The sequence below is a fragment of the Eucyclogobius newberryi genome, unplaced genomic scaffold (genome assembly GCF_026437365.1).
Source record: "Eucyclogobius newberryi isolate DKJ021-1_F unplaced genomic scaffold, fEucNew1.0.hap1 SCAF_14, whole genome shotgun sequence".
Taxonomy (NCBI): domain Eukaryota; kingdom Metazoa; phylum Chordata; class Actinopteri; order Gobiiformes; family Gobiidae; genus Eucyclogobius; species Eucyclogobius newberryi.
Genome location: NW_027315768.1, coordinates 13,294,390 through 13,311,620, shown reverse-complemented (window position 1 = coordinate 13,311,620; position 17,231 = coordinate 13,294,390). Strand labels below are relative to the sequence as shown.

The window sequence follows — 17,231 nt, the reverse complement described above, 5'->3', positions numbered from 1 at the left end:
AATTTCACTTTTGATCATTTATGCTGACAGAGAAGATGTTGAGCTTTGTGCCAGTTTCAGTTTTATGTGAATAGGCACCGTAATTACAGAGAACCTTAAACCAGGTTTAAAATCACAGAATTTTCACCCGCATCAGCTCAGTCTATAGGGATTCTAGAATATTTATTGAACATAACCTGTTTTCTGAAAGTCCTTCCCACTCTCATCCTCATTTCACTACACTGTCCTGTCCAATAAAGCCTATGGGCTAAACAATGCTTAGATAATGATAGTAGACAAACATGAAGTGAGGGGTAGATACATCAACCTTTATTTGTCTTCTGTTTCAGGCGGTTTCCTTCTTTGGTTCTGTCAAACGCCATAGTATGGTAAGTTAAACCTTAAACCACTCCAAGCAATCTCAGTTTGCTAATCCCCACCTCCCATTGTCACTGTCTCTCTGAGCATCATCACTCATCACGTCCACTGATTCATCTGTGGTAGTTCAACTTCAAACATGCACGTCCAGAGTAAGTAGTGCCGTTTCTAATGACCGCGATAAGACGCCGAGTCCCCCTGATGATGTCACTGCAGTAATCTCAGCGGAGATGGCATTGCCCAGAGATGCTCAATCACGAATTACAGTGGTTTGAGTCACCATGCACCAGCAGGCTCCTGCGTCTGTCAGCCCGGGTGTGAAGTAGAGCTCAGCCTGTAGACTATGCAGCTTTCAGGCTAAATCACACACGCGCTCTCGGAAACGCTGATGTATTCCAACAAGCTGGAGGTCCCTTGGGGTTACAACCATCAGGTAAGACCAGGCTTGACATGCTTTCGTAGTTTCAGTTTAGTTACCCATATGGTTTTACAATTTGGAATGTTTTGATGTGTCTGGTTTGGCAAAAATAATCATTTAAGCTGGATAATATTTGACTGATCTCTCGGGCAAAAGGTTGAGTCAAAGCTGTTGAACGTAGCTGTAGGACGCTAATGTGTTCTCGAATGAGATTGAACTTTTAACGCAAAAAATATTTAAAGGATTATTATTGTGTGTTTGTTGCCACTAAAAAGCCCATGTAATGATTTTGCCTTCACTGATGCTTCCACATTTGCCTCAGCCATCTGCACGGATATGTTCCAAGTCTGCCCTACATCCTGTGAATCCACTCGCACTCTAGTGTGGTGCCAGTCTCACAGTCTTTAACATGATTCTAGCTGTGAGCTCTTTGTGCAGAGCTAAAAGACAATTCACTAATCCATTGCCTCAGAACATGTGAATTGTGTCGTCAGATTCAGAGCCAGTATGTCAAACCTTTGTCTGATTTAACATATATTAATGGCTAGGATTAGAAGAAGAGATGAAATGCTTAATTACGTACAGAGCCTGTGCAATCTTTAAAAGCTTTTGTATAGCAGGAAAAGACTGTGAATTCATTTTGATAGTAACATAACAATCACTATGCGTTGTAGATGGTCCAATTCCTTAATAAATGCAGCTGGTTTATCCATGCCCTGTGTTTGTGGGCAGAGATTATCAGGAGCCTCTGATCAGAGCATCTGTGAAAGGCTGTGCCCTTCATAAGCGTAATGCTTGGATGGTCAACCGCTGGTCAACATCGTGCAACCCCCTGTCCAGCTTTTCAGAATATTTTACTCATAATTTATAATTAATTAGCATGCAAGTTTGTATTCCGCAGAGTAGAACCAAGGCAAATACTTTGACACAGTAGACAACAACTCCCTCGGGATGTTCATGTTCCTTTTCAACACATTATTAGTGACATTTACATATATCCATTTGAGAATTATAATGATGAGAAATTAGGACCATTGCTATTGCAGTTAACAATTAGTCCTCACAAAGTTGCGTATAACAGGAAGCTGAAACTCTTATAGTGAAAACATTCCAACACTACAATACAATACAAGCCTCTCCAGTTGTAGCTCCCCTAGCTCGGATAGGCATGATTGACACATGGATTAGCCAACCAAAGACATGTCTGTCCGTATCAAAATGTTAATCTGAGGGAGGGCAAATCTGATACTGTTCGAAAATGATTCATGACCAATAAGATTGTCCGTTTCCCATTTGGCACTGAAATACACAAACCTGATTGGGTGGTTCTGTCTGAGTTTAGTCTGAGACGCAGCAGAGGGGGTGATCACCGGATTACACATTGTACACAAAGTTTCCAAGCAATAGTTGTCTGTAACTCATCCATCAATGCTGGGGCAGCCTGTCTGTCACACCCAAGTACCCAAGGGAAACGTGCAGTGAGAACATACTTACCGGTACTCTTTAATCATCTTAACTAGTCTTTCCCATGAGATAATGGATTGAGTGAAAGCCATTTAGTTAATTGTATCAAAACTGAATCTGAATTTTCTCAAAGATTCTATTAATTCAGTGTATGCGACTGAACTGCACCGAAGAGTAAAGGCTGAAGCAGTTGAAGCTAAAGATAAGCTTGAAACATTTTATGGACTTGTGAAGACAATTTGAGAACTGAAACGAAGAGCTTTGGCGAAGGTGGACTGCAAAACATGCAAAAGCACTTCCAGTTTTACCACCGAATGACCTCACAAGGTGAACCCGAGAGAGGGACCGCAAATATATGCAGGATTTCTTACACATAGGTAAATGGAAAAATCTCAACTGATATGTTTTTTGATGAGAAAAACAACTTAAAAATCCAACAGCTTAAAAAGTGGATATAATATTTGCCTATGTAGGACCTTTAAGTGACTTTGTTGAGTTGAGTTTCCATCCTCATCTGTCATAGGTCTGTCCCAGTGTCAAATTAGTTTTACACTTGAATCTATTTGACGTATTACTCACAACATAAAAGTCCAGCTATTGCTTTATATGGCTCTATCTATGTTCATAAGAAAGTATTTCCAGGCATGCCAGTATCAGATTAGTATAAGTGCTTGTTCTTTGTCACCCACAATGCAATGCTAACATATTGTCAGCACATAGGCTAAACGTGTGAAGCGTGTGATTACTGAAGGCTTACTTGAGAACAGTGCATGCATGTGGCTGATGACTGTTGAGATTAGACAGAGGATTAAAGTGTTGTAAATGAAGGAAACTGACCTTTGACATGCTGAAGAGTAACAGCCCTTTGTATTTACTTCGATTGTTTTTGCTTTATAAGATTTGATTGTCATAGTTTCAGATGAAGGGAGGATATGTAGAATGAAGAATAGATTTTAAATTTCATGAACATGACCTGTATATGTCCCAAGATACAATGTTCAAAACCAATATAGTACAGATTTATTCTTGTCCATATATTAAGAATGAGAAAAAACTTGTGTGTCTCCTTTATGTGCAGGTTAAGTCCCTCGGAACAATAGAAGGGTGATAATGACAAAAATTAATATCTCACAATGTGTTAAAATTGTAAATGTTTTGGTTGAGACTCAAGTGTATATTCTGTTGTCGTCATCTACATGTCCAGATGATACAACTGCATTTTTTTCTACATTTATATTGCTATTTGCATATACAGGATTTAACAAGTTTTAATAAGTGTTTAAATATTCTGTCCTAATTTTTCATCATTTTGAAACCCTTGATCAGACAATTTTGATGGTTAAAAGGCACATTCTGCCCTAGACTTCTCAGCCGCCGTGCACCTCCATTTAAGACTATAGGGCTCATTAGAATGTGATCCATGAACACAATATAGCCTCTATATTGCAATGTTTGAATAAGAGTTACTTAAAGGCACAATGGATGATTTTTTGGCGATTTGAGAACTCAGGTGGAAGTGTGCATGCCACTCCCCCGTGCGGACTGATACAACACACACGTGCGTTTCTTTATTAGCGCGACGGATCACATCGCATCTCTCGTCTCCCGTAGATTTCCGTCTTCTTCTGAGTCAGCTCGAACTGTCTTTCTCCGTCTTCATTTTGTCCCGTACACTGAGGGAACTATATTATGATAGATCAATGCGCTTAGACACGCGGAAACAGCTGCTCTCCTGGGGACGAGCCGCACGAGGCTGCAGGTGAGCGGTAGGTGCATTTTATGATTGATACTTGGCAGGACTAATCGACAGTCCACGCCAAGAGGAAATAAGACTCAGATTTGGGCCAAAAAAAATCGTCCATTCAACCTTTAAAGGAACTGTGTGCAGCCTGTGCTCACACTGGTTTGAAAAAGGAACTAGAATCACCACTGAGCCTTAACCTGCAGATAGAGAGACACAAGTGTTTCACAGGCTGCATTAGCGCTGAGTCATGATTAGCTGCAGGTTGGGCTTAGGTAGAAATAAACCAACGAGATTTAGGCTTAGGAACTGGCAACCCAAATGGAAGGCTCGTGAGGCTCATTCTCTCTCTTTTCCGATTGGATAATTGTCTTGAGAACCAAAACACCAAATTACAATTGGACATCATGTAAAATATTTTTATAATGAAGAATAAGTCAGCCTTAGGATTGTTTTCAGTAAAAGCTCTATTTGATTTTTACTTGTTGATTACTTGTTTTTACTTGTCAAGTTCATGAAATCTTACATACAGTTCCTTTTAAAGTGCCTGTAATGGATTCAAAACAAACGCTCTTTACATCATGCATTGTAGGGTAAAAGCAGCTCAATAAGAAAAAAGATGAGACAAGATGAAGTATTTGAGTATTAGCTAATGCAGCAGTTACAGGGTCACCTCTTTTTGACCAATCAGACACGCCTGACACTTTCCCAGACACTTCATTCTCTGTCATGTTGCTTTTTCAAGTGGCAAAAAAGCACAAAGTAGATTACAGAACTATATAGAAACCACTGCATGAGACTAACGGGCTGACGGTTCAAATGAAACAAGCACCCATTGAATCCAAAAATGCCCATACTATTTCTCACCCATGCAAACAAAACATTTTCTTTCTAGCATGAACATAGCTGCTTCATGAAACAGTTCTTTGATACAGGTGCTAAGAACCCACTCATTTAGTAGCTCTTTTAAGCGTGCTTGATTATACTTCCATGTGTGAAAAGCCGTGCTGATTTGTGATATCGTGTTGGCATTCCAGGAAGCGATGACTTTAGAAAGCTACTATCATGCCTTGTGTTTACGTCGCAAAGGTGAGAATAGATCTGCAGTTTTTCATTTTTCAGTCCATTTTTGTTGTGCTGTTTCCTTCTACCTCCTCTTCTCGTGTCCGTTTTTATTTTTTCCCTCTGTGGACTGCATAAGCGATCGTCGTCAGATTCACACCACAAAATGCTGCTCCTGTCTGTGGGCTGACACTAATCGCAATGTCCCGATGCGTTTCAGGAAATTACCCTGGGTTTAAATAACAGGCTCTTCTTTTCTATGAGCCCCTGGTGTACCAGTTTAAAGCTCCTACTACGTTCAAACAGACAGTAATGGCATTGTCTGTCTGCCATTCTTTTTTTTAAATTTATAATCTCAGAAAAGCTCAAAGGATTATCATTTTTATTTTTTTGAGCTGAGTTTGGTGGATATTATTACATGAGTGTCTGTGGGGAACATAATGGTTTGTTGTGTATGTGAAATCGCTCAGTCTCAACATTTGTAAATGGAAATATGACTTTAATGGGTGTGATATCGTAGTATTGAATTGTGTCATTAGACAAGGCAAGTTTATTTGTGGAGCACAATTCGTACACAAGGCAATTCAAAGTGCTTCACACAACAGGGAAAAAATGCATTGAAATCAGAAATCAAAAGAGAAGACTACAAATAAAATCCTTGTAGTCATATGCACAGCTAAACAAAACTGTTCCAGATTTTAGCTGCATAAAACTGAAATTCAGATTCCACATGTTTAGTCCTGACTCTGGCACCAGCAGGAGGCCGGTCCATGTTTAGTCCTGACTCTGACACCAGCAGGAGGCCAGTCCATGTTTAGTCCTGACTCTGGCACCAGCAGGAGGCCGGTCCATGTTTAGTCCTGACTCTGGCACCAGCAGGAGGCAGGTCCATGTTTAGAGTCCTGACTCTGGCACCAGCAGGAAGCCGGTCCATGTTTAGTCCTGACTCTGGCACCAGCAGGAGGCCGGTCCATGTTTAGTCCTGACTCTGGCACCAGCAGGAGGCCGGTCCATGTTTAGTCCTGACTCTGGGCACCAGCAGGAGGCCGGTCCATGTTTAGTCCTGACTCTGGGCACCAGCAGGAGGCCGGTCCATGTTTAGTCCTGACTCTGGCACCAGCAGGAGGCCGGTCCATGTTTAGTCCTGACTCTGGGCACCAGCAGGAGGCCGGTCCCTGAGGTCTTCAGAGTCCGAGATGGTTCATATGGCACTAACATATCCAAGATGTACTTTGGTGCTAGGCCATGGAGAGACTTGTACACAAGCAGAGCTGCTTTAAAGTCTCTTCTCTGAGCCACAGGAGCCAGTGCAGAGACCTGAGAACAGGACTAATGTGATGGTACTTCCTGGTTCTAGTCAGGACCCGAGCAGCAGCGTTCTGGATGAACTGCAGCTGTTTTACAGCTCGTTTGTCGCACAGCACTTTTAATGCTGTTGGAGTGCTTCAGATTTTTCTTGCCTCAGACTTCCAGGGTTTTTTCTTTCTTCAGTCCTGACCTGACCTTACACTCGGCCGATCCACTGAAGCACTCATCTATTTTTATCAAGTGTTTCTCTAAATATAACATACTGATTTAGGCCTACTAATGAGACTAAAGGAACAGAAAAATAAACTTTACAAGCTGAGGACTATAACAAATATAATCTTAGGCAATTAGACATAGTTTGTAATGAAAGATGGCTTAAAATGTCATGTTTTTCTGCTAAGAGACGACTCTTTCTGGTTTAGCATGAATAGCTGAATGCAGCTCTCATTAAATAAAATCATACTCACGGTTGTTGCTGTTATGAAACACTCTCCGTTTGGACTAAGATAACAACTCTTCCTTTTTGTGTTATTTGTTGCCGTGACAACCGCACTGCATATTCACACTGTGTGCTTGTTCATCGGGCTCTTGATTGCGAGAGAACAGCTAATAAATTGGTATAATATCCATTTGTAATTTAGAATTAATGAAGTTGTAACACTATTTGCCTGTGTTTTGTGTTACAGCGAAGTGAGGATGAAGCAGTGGTGGACCAAGGAGGGACGAGATCGCAACAAGGCACCAACTTTGAGCAGGAGGACCTCGATGGTAAAGCAGAAAGAAAACATTGCAAAAATAAATGACTGGAGCTCAGTGTATTCATAAGGTTCAGATTGATGAAAATCTTGTACCGTTGCCATAATTCAGGCATGTCCAAACTAGGGCCCGGGGGCCAAATGCGGCCCTCAGACCAATTTTTGTTGGCCCTCCGGCTTCCGGCTATGTCGGCCCAAACAACAAAAACTGGTACTTTTTATTGTGAAATTGGGAAAATTCAGACATATTGATGTTATACCAGCCTAATTTTAATGTTCCAAGTATAATTAAAGGTGTGGAGGCTCATCGCAATTACATCAAATGCAAAATCTTGAATGATTCACTTTGTCATTCAACAAATTCGACATTGTCAAGTTGTTTGTGGCCCTCTGCCCCGTTTAAGTTTCAAAATGCGGCCCTTGGTGAAAAAAGTTTGGATACCCCTGCCATAGTTCAACAACAGTTCAAAACAAAATATTATAGTTTTTGAATGGGCAAAAGTCCTCAGAATATCACGTATAAACAGAAAACTGAAACCCATAAATAACTTGTCTTTTTAGATAAGATGATTTTACATAGATGTAACTTCTCTGGAGGAAGGTATATAATTGTTCTAGCTTTACCTAAAATGTTCCACAGTATGGTATGAAAGGAGACATATTTTGCTTTACTTTTTGGCTGGTTCTTTGTATTTAACTATAACTTAAGTATATCATAATTTTATATAATTCATTGTAAACCGTAATATTGATCAAAAACAGCTTAGTAAAGGAAACGAGTACACTGACTTCCTGTTGATAAGCCACATCTGATAAACAAGCAGTGGATTGTCATTTATATGTTTTTATTTTGGAAAAGTGGCTATGTATCACTCAGTCTAGATTTGTCAAATAATCCAAACTAACTACAGGGAAGTGGCTGATGACTTTTTCTGAGCACTCAAGCCTCTGCAGGACAATACAAGATCACTCAAACATGCAGGAAGTGCAGCTTTGAGTAAACTAATGATGAGGAAACACTGTTCTAACAAAGTTAAAGGCTCTTAAAGGCCGTATTTTGCCCCTGGACTAAGCAGTGAAGCAAATTGAGGGTGTTGTGTGGCCAGAATCTTAACTTAAAAAGTAGCAAACAAACTTCAAAACTGCACTGGAGTAATGTTATCATCCCTATGGACTAGATACAATCATAATAAAACAACATTCATGGGCATAAATAACACACATTATAAGTTATAGAATAATTAATATAGTCCGATTTCACTTGGCTAAATTTTTCTCCCACTCACGTAAACAGAGCAGCGGCATTATGCACCCAACTGTTTGCTGGACACCTCCACCTCCGGTGTTAGACATGTGGTCCTGCACAATCTGGGCCAGACTGGACCGTACAAACTTGAGTGTGCTCATCTCATAGAGGAACGTCTATGTGGGAAACTGGATAAATCACATTCACCCAGAATCCTTGTCCCAGTCTGCGTAAAACTGGCACAGCACAACACGTGATCCGCACATAGGATCACACTGAATGCCACAGTTATCAGTCCTTGGTTCAGACTCCATATCTGGACTGGCACCATCCCACTCCAGCCTCTGAGCGCCAGCGTTGAGGTCGTGAAGGTTGCCAAATAGTGACTTGGAAAAGGCTCCCATTAACGTTAAGTCTGGGGGTACAATACAGCCCTTGAAGTTGATTTAGGATAATATGTCCCCTTTAAATGTATCGATCTCCATGGAGACAAGCAGGTGACGCCATTAGGCCAAGTTACAGGTCACACGTCTCATTTATAAAGCATGTGTACGTACAAAATGGGTTCCAAATTTGACAACTGTATGTAATGTTATGTGTTAACTTTTTTATTAAACAAACACTTGACGAGGGATTGTGCGGTTGTGTGGTCCTACTCTGCACCCTGCGTACCCAGTTTTCAGGAGCTGACCTGCACTCCGAGAGAAAGAGCCAGTTTGAGCAAGTTTAATAATTTAGAAACCCTCTGCGCGCACATGCACGGAAATGCACGAGGCTCATTTTGTTTTATTTACTCTAAGCAGAAGCTGGACATACAAGCTGTATAAGGCAAGCGAATAAACATCAATATTCTGCTGTCATAGGCACGGACCGGTAGTGCAGCTTGTCCACCCTTCTGACCCCACACACACATCACAGGGCCCCTCCCCCTGGTCTCCGCGTGTCAATCAAACCCTCTCAGTATCGGCTCATGTTTAGGTAAATCCAAAAAGTCACTTTGCATTGTCCTTACGTGGTGAAATGAAGGCGTGACATGAGGCGGGATCCGGGAGAAGGGTCTTATAAAGCTGAATATTTTTCTCTGTACATCAAGTTTGGGTTTTGTCCCCACGTACTCTTTTAGTCAGAGTTCCACGTACTGTTTTATAAATGATTCTGTGGAGAGGCGACCCCGCTCACAGAAATAATGCATGTTTTTCAAGGTGTTTCTGAGCAGTAAAAACACCACTTACAAAAAGAAGGAATAGTCTGAATTCAAGTGATTTTAACACGTAGGTATTTCTGTTTTGCAGTCTACAAAAGCTGTAGTGAAGGAAAAGCTTTGGGATGTGAGTGTGCCCACGCCGTGACCGGCTGTCCGCACGAACCGTTCCTCTTGACAGTTTAAGTTGGAGTGGGAGGTAGTTGTGGGGGAGCTTCATCGGTTATTCCACAGTTACAGAAGAACACCAACAATCAAAACACAAACACTATCAGAGAAAGAGCACCTGGCTTTCATTTTAAACTCAGATATACAAGTGAGCTCTGTAAAATAGATTAAACGTGCTGTTGGTCTCTACTGTAAGCGAAATAAATGTTTGTTTCAACAGATTTAGAATTTTAAATACTGGCAAATGTTAAACTCTGGAGAAAACATTGATTTATTTTCTTTTGTTTTGAGTCCTTTAGTTTAAAAAATATAATTCACCTTTTAAATATTCAATGCCTAGATTTTCAAGCCTTCAACTTCAACAATTTAAATTCAATAAAGAGTGTAAAATAAAGATTCAAAATGCTAAGTTTCTCTCTCTTGGAGCAGTTGCTAATGGTTGTTCTGCATATTATAATCTATAATATTTGAATTTTGCATTTTGAAGCTGAGAAAAACAGCGTTAAAACATTCTGAGTGAAAAATTAACAGCATTTAAAATTCTAAATCTGATTAATCAAACTACCCTCAGCAGTGTCCCAGGTTGCTTGCATGCTAATTTGGAGGTCACAGTCTAAAAACACACATTCTCCCCATAGATATTCATATTTCTTATATAAGGATTGTGCTCTCTCTCCTTGGAAGGATTCTTTCTCTTTTCTCTTCATGAGCCAATAATACTTTAGTCTTTATACAGTATCTTCAACCACTGGCAAACCCTCACATCTGTCTCCACAACCTCCACAGGACACAAAACTCTTTACATCGGCGTGCACGTTCCCCTGGGCAGCACCAGACAGAGGAGTCAGCGCAGACACCGGCACCATGGCAGCAGGCACCACAAGAGACGCAGCATGGAGCGCGCCCCCACCCTGGTCGAGGGCCGCGAGTCTCCTGTTTATGGTAGCACGGAAGTACCATCACTTTTATTTATGTTTTCCGGTGCAAATATCCTTTTTTGTTGTTGTTGCTTGCAGACACGCCCTCACAGAGAGTCCAGTTCCTGTTGGGCGTGGAGGATGAGGACGAGGAGCACACGCCGCATGATCTTTTCACAGAGATGGATGAGATCTGCGTGAAGGATGGAGAGGATGGCGACTGGAGAGAGAGCGCCCGGTACGGCACATTGTCATTACTGCAGTGGCACCTACACTCCGGGTGACCTACATGTATTCACTGTAAATGGGATTGAATGCAATGGTCATGCTGTGAGCGCACTTATGCTGATGAGGGCTGGGGTCAGTATCAGCGTTTCAATTACATTAAGTATTTTGAATTTTTTTGAGAGAAGCGACAATAATGATACTGGCATTAGGTCGGATGGAGAACGACATCAGTGCAGTACTTTATTGACGAGCATGTTGGAGTCAGAATGTTGAAAAATTAGGGCCATTGGTATAGTGTAACATTTTATGGTGTGAATGGGAAAAAGCTGAAATCCAGGAATGTGAATTAGACCAATTGAGATAACAGTTCATTGTTGACACTTTCATATGTTGACACTGTGCTGTAGCCTGGCCAATCAGAGCCTTCTCGTTAGAAATTCAATCTGTTACTGCTTCCTGGAGCTGTATTTCCTCTATTACGTTCAAGCATCACAAAGGGGGAGGTGCTTAGAGAGACAGCAAGTCCAGCTTCAGAATGGATCAGATTGTTCTTTTTTGACGGTTAAGCTACTGTAACTTCTTTGCCAAGTTCACTCATTACATTCACTCTGTATTTGCACTGATTTCATTCATTAGTATTAGTATTTGTTATTTTTCATTCTGTATTTGCACTGATTTTATTCATTAGTATTAGTATTTATTATGTTTTAGTCACAGTTTGTATAGGATATCGGCAGATCCTCAAAACTTCCAGTAGTGTATCAGTTTCGATCGACACTCAAAATTAAAGCTGATGAGAAAAGCAACCGCACAGACTTTTAAATGTTGCTGGATGTTTGACATTTACAAAGAAAGAAGTGCAAGCATTTCATAGTTTCTTATGTTGCTTTTCATGATTGTTTTCTTTGTAGCACAATAAAAACTTCAGAGAAATGACTGAATCTTTGCGCAGAAGCTGTATACATCTCTACAGAAGGCAAACATATTTTATTTACAGTTAAATATCAGAACCAACATACAATTAAGTAAAAACTATGTCCGAAGCCGATATATTAAACTTTGGACATGATTGAGAGTCTGCTGGCCTGGGCAGCTCTAACTTGTGTTTTGCAGGTGGCTCAAGTTCGAGGAGGACGTGGAGGATGGAGGAGAGCGCTGGAGTAAGCCCTACGTGGCCACTCTGTCCCTGCACAGTCTGTTCGAGCTACGCAGTTGTATCATCAATGGCACTGTGCTGCTGGACATGAGGGCCAACACCATCGAGGAGATCGCAGGTAAATGAGAGACGAGGAGATCCAGGGGAACCCCAACCAAACCATCTATCCAACTTATAGAGAGACTTAACAAGAGTTTGTATTTATAACAAGGGTCAGTGGTAGTTAGTGCAATGTTTACTCTCATCAGTTGCATTCAGACAATTTGTTAAAATGTTACTTACTGGAAATCGTTTTTATGTTTGCTTGCAGTATTATCATTTTTTTAGAGAAATAGCCCTCTATATCAGGCCTTTTCAACAACATAATTCTTGTTTACCTGTTTAGTCTTGGTTTGGTCCTGGTTCTGTACTGGTTTGGCATTTATGCAGAGCAATGTTAATAAAGCCTTTTGTATTTTATTTTTAATATAGCAGTTGCTACATTGTCATTATAAAAAAGATTGGGTCTTGGGGATATTCTGTAAAACCCAAATTGTGTTAAAAGTGGTGCATTGTGCATCTGACCCAGAGGCAGCAGCCCTCAGAAAAAATGTAATTTGTTGACTAACCCTGCTCTAGATGGTGTAGGGAGACTGAAATTGTTGGGGTTTTCCTTTTGGCTAAATCATACCTAGTCTCAGCTGATCCAGCACTAGAGACAAAGATTCAGGCTCAAAGTCTATGGACTTCGAGGCACTGAACTGTGGTCACATAAAGCTCCTGATTGGCTGTCCCAATGGTTGTTTAATATGCAGAGGTTAATTTAACAACAGGGACAATAAAAAAAAAAATTGAAAAAAAATGTAATAAAGAATACATGTTCTGACAAAATAATGAAATTCAAAAAGGAACAATTTTAAATTGGCTACATTACATCATATAGCCTCCTAAAATGCATTTTGTACATTCATCACATCAAAATTGGTACTAAATCAGAACTAATCCCAAACCTGGACTAGATTAGGACTAAACAAGGGCTGTAACGGGACCAAACCAAGTCCACATCAGGAAGAAAATGGGCTCGAGTCAGGACCAAATAACGGGGAATGATTCACAAATGACTTAAGACTGTTTAAACTATGGCCCTGGGGCCAGACATAGTTACTCATGTCATGTGTCTTTGTCAGAGATGGTGTTGGACCACCAGGAGTTGTATGCACCTCTGGGAGACGAGCTGAGGATGAGCGTGAGAGAGACACTCCTGAAGCAGCATCACCATCAGAAACAGAAGACTCTGGCAAACAGACTTCCCATCGTCCGCTCGCTCGCAGACATGGGCCGCCGCGCCTCTGAACACCAACTCGACAAGAATGGTAAACTATGAATGGAAGAGAAGGTTTTTTAACCTTCTGCAAGCCAAGGTTAATACAACAGTGGTTCATGGATAAAGCTATTCTAATCACATATTCACTATTCACACATATTTTTTTACCCTTCTTCACGTCTTCACATGCCTTAATAAACTGAATGAAATCATTTCCATAGTTTATGCTACATTTGATGCATTTGGTGTCGGGGGAGTTTTATATATATATATATATTGGAATTATCCTGACAAATCAGAAATGTGCTCAAACATGCCTTTAAATGTTTTGTTTGAGGTTCAAGTATTGCGAAAAAGGTTAATGAATTCTAAAATGAACCATGAAGTGCAGACATGTCAGATTCTACCAAATTTTTGAAGACCACAATGCTAATATGTACCATTTGGCTAATTGTTATTATCGCAGACAAGAGGTGGATGAACTATGTCATCGCAATTTTGATGATGAAAACAGTCATAGTATGTTGTAAACTTTCAAATAAGGTGATATTCCTGCACTTCTGTAATCCATTTGACAGACATTTTACATTTTACTCCATCATTAAACCTCAACAAATATGGTAAACACTTATTTACAGATTTCTGTGGGACTGACATAACATCAAGTATTGGGATATTTCAAAAATATCGAAATGTTACTTTTTGTCAATATCTTACATCACAGACAATATTCAATCAAAATATCAACTTATCAACTGATATTATCTTGTAGATGATTCATGACATTACAGATGAGAGTACATTTTAAATAACTGCATGTAATTATTCTACGTGTGTTGCACAGGTCAGTTATCAGCATCACAGTGTCAGTTATCAGCGCCTGACGGGAAAGGTGATGTCAGCAGAGACAACAGCTGCTTGGACCTGAGCAAGGTACAAAAACATACATTGAAAGAATATTATTTACTGTAATTTCCTGATTGTAACAGGACATCAGTGTTTTATAACCAACTGAACTCTACAAGGGTTTTGGATTATGATAGTGTTGAATAATACAAGTCATTTATCTCAGATGATTATCACAAAGATCCATTAGTTAAATATATAGACAGTATTTATCCACTCGATGTGAGTTATGCCATTTTTACATATTCATTCAGTTTATTTTGAGCTTGAACTTGATGAACCGCTCCGCTGCCCACACAAAAACACACAGTCGCTTCAATGTGATGTTGTAACAGGCAAATACTTACTACACATTTAAAGGGCCATGTACTGTCTCAGATAATATCACAATAAGCAATAATATTGAAACTGCTTTATGCCAATGATGCAATAACCCAAAAGCAGGAGAATTCTTGAATAGTTAAATAATGAGTTGAAGATGCAATTTATTTATTATATGTCATTAAATATTTTCACAAATACAAGAAAAAAAACAGCATGAACTTCAATTTGCTTTAAAATGCATTTAGAAAACATATTTTGACCTCTGATTTCAAAATTCAAATGTACATTAAAATAATTCTGGGCACAAATTAAAATACATTTGGATTTTTAGTTTGCTGTCACCTTGAGACAACATTTCCTATCTGCACATAAACATGTTTTTATTCGATGTTTCATTGAATTAATTTCTTTCGATAGATTTATTTGACATTGTTCGGTAACTTTAAAGGCTGTTTTCTCACAGAGACATAAAGATCAGCCATTAGAGTAGAACCTACACACGATAAACTTCACAATGTTTTACTTTTTTGACAGAGCCTGATTTATTAAAGTTTTACCTCCATAAACAAAGGGAAAACTCACAGTTTTGAGTAAGATTAAGTTTATGCAAATATTAAATAAGATACTTTATCAAACATTCCCTCTGTAATTTGTTTTTGTGTCTTATATGTTAACGAAGTAAAGACAATTTAAATTTTTGGTCTCATTTCTATATGAAAACATGACATGATGAAAACTTTGTAACACATTTTTCTTACATAAATTACACTACAGAAGAAGTTTAAATCGATACTCGAAATCTAAGATTGTTTAGTATTCTGCATTGTCTCGACTTAAAGGTACACTATGTAACTTTTCTGGTGGAGGGTCCGTCACCAGATTGTCTAAAGAAGATGTTTGTTCTTTGCTCTTTATTAAACTGATATAACTGTCCATAAAAGCCTGGCCTGGTGTCACCTGTTTGTATTTGAGCCGACACCGATATCCCATAATTTGCTTGCTGATATTTTCCCATACCAATATTTAGATTTTAGCAAGGCCCACAAATCTATCTTAAACTGAAGTAAAGATTGTGTATTTATCTGGGACATGAAACAATTTGTTGCATGATTGTGTAAACATACAGCTCATCTTCAGCCAAGTTGATCTTCCATTTCCATTTTCACTCATTAGTCTGTTTAAAAAGTCTAATGCTCCACCAGAAACTATCAGAGACAAATATTTGCTGATACATCACCCATCACTAGTCTGTGCCATACTGTGAAACATCCCAAGCAAAGCGATAACATCTCCATGGAGACAAGAAGATTTCAGACCATCCTCCCAAAATGTTACATCACATTCAAAGTGAATTGTGAAGCTGCAAATCAACAGAATATCAACACCGAAGCAGCTGCATTTTTGCAAGTCACGTCTCGGTGGAGTCGGAACAGTTGAGTGCACGGGGAACAAACAACACTCCAGATCTGTCACGTCGCGTAATTATCACTGAAAAATTAACACTTTGTCACGTCGAGGATCGGCTGTACAATGTGCGTCAGGGACCGGACCACTCAGCGCTGTAAGAGGATCTGTCCCTGTGGCTCTGAGCATCATTCTGCCGCCGTTGTGCTATTTTGATTTATTACGCAACGGGTTAAGTCTGGTTGGTTCAGCTGGATACTATGTGTAAGTGGAAATGTAAAGTACTGTCTGGAAACGGATGTTAGCACAAAGCTGCTTAAGAGATAAAAAGGTCTGTGTATTCTACAAATTAAATGTTTAGCGTCAAACACAAAAGTCACAAGAGCAATGAAGTCTAATTTACACATCCATCGTTAACTATTGAACTCCATCACACTGTAACTCCAGATGCTACAGATGCAGGTCCTGGTGTCCGTCTGAAATGTGCACATGTGTTGTGGCGTGTGCAGATCCACTTTATGAAGAAGATTCCAGTTGGAGCCGAGGCCTGTAACGTCCTCGTGGGAGAGCTGGACTTTCTGAACAAACCAGTGGTGGCGTTTGTGCGACTTTGCCCCGCTGTTCTTCTGGTGGGAATGACAGAAGTCCCCATTGCCACAAGGTCTTCATTCTTCGTCAAATAAATGTCAAGAATGGCCTTGTGTGTTCATACTGTTCACTTTGTTTTTTGCCTGCAGGTTTGTATTCATTCTTTTGGGTCCCACAGCGAGAGGGTCTCAGTATCGGGAGATTGGGAGGTCTATTGGAACACTCATGACAGACGAGGTACTCTCATTTATTAAAGGAGACATATTATGTGAAATGAGCTTCTAACCAGGTTCTGTCATCACTAGTTTACTCACAGTTGTATTTTGATTGGTTCATGCATGTTTGAGTAATTCTGTATTGCTATAGGTTTTCATCTATTTCCTATCCACTTCTCTGGACTTATTCGTGAATATTTGATTATAATACACGGTTCAAACATAGCACATAGCCATTTTTCAACAATAAAAACAAGTAAAAAAATGAAAATCTGCTGCTTGTTATAGTGAAATGTCATTATGCAGGAAATGAATGGACCCATTTCTATTGAATGAAAATCGTGGTTTATAATGAACAACATGTAAAATAATAATAATCTGTTATGGGTCAATACAAGATCCCTGAAAAACAGCATATTGTGTCTACTTTAAATATTGTTTTTTTTAATTACTTTTTTTTAGAGGAAGTG

General features: G+C 39.7%; 1 protein-coding gene across 1 annotated transcript in view; it reads left to right on the top strand.

Annotated features, from left to right (window-relative positions):
* The window catches only part of LOC140359260 (sodium-driven chloride bicarbonate exchanger-like), a 41,591-nt gene that overhangs the window by 7,994 nt on the left and 16,366 nt on the right, over nucleotides 1-17,231 (top strand). Inside the window, exons 11-19 of the mRNA XM_072444118.1 lie at nucleotides 330-368; nucleotides 7,037-7,118; nucleotides 10,507-10,662; nucleotides 10,737-10,875; nucleotides 11,979-12,139; nucleotides 13,188-13,373; nucleotides 14,169-14,257; nucleotides 16,468-16,619; nucleotides 16,696-16,783. Coding sequence (XP_072300219.1) covers nucleotides 330-368; nucleotides 7,037-7,118; nucleotides 10,507-10,662; nucleotides 10,737-10,875; nucleotides 11,979-12,139; nucleotides 13,188-13,373; nucleotides 14,169-14,257; nucleotides 16,468-16,619; nucleotides 16,696-16,783 — 1,092 coding nt within the window. The remainder of the gene's footprint in view (nucleotides 1-329; nucleotides 369-7,036; nucleotides 7,119-10,506; nucleotides 10,663-10,736; nucleotides 10,876-11,978; nucleotides 12,140-13,187; nucleotides 13,374-14,168; nucleotides 14,258-16,467; nucleotides 16,620-16,695; nucleotides 16,784-17,231) is intronic.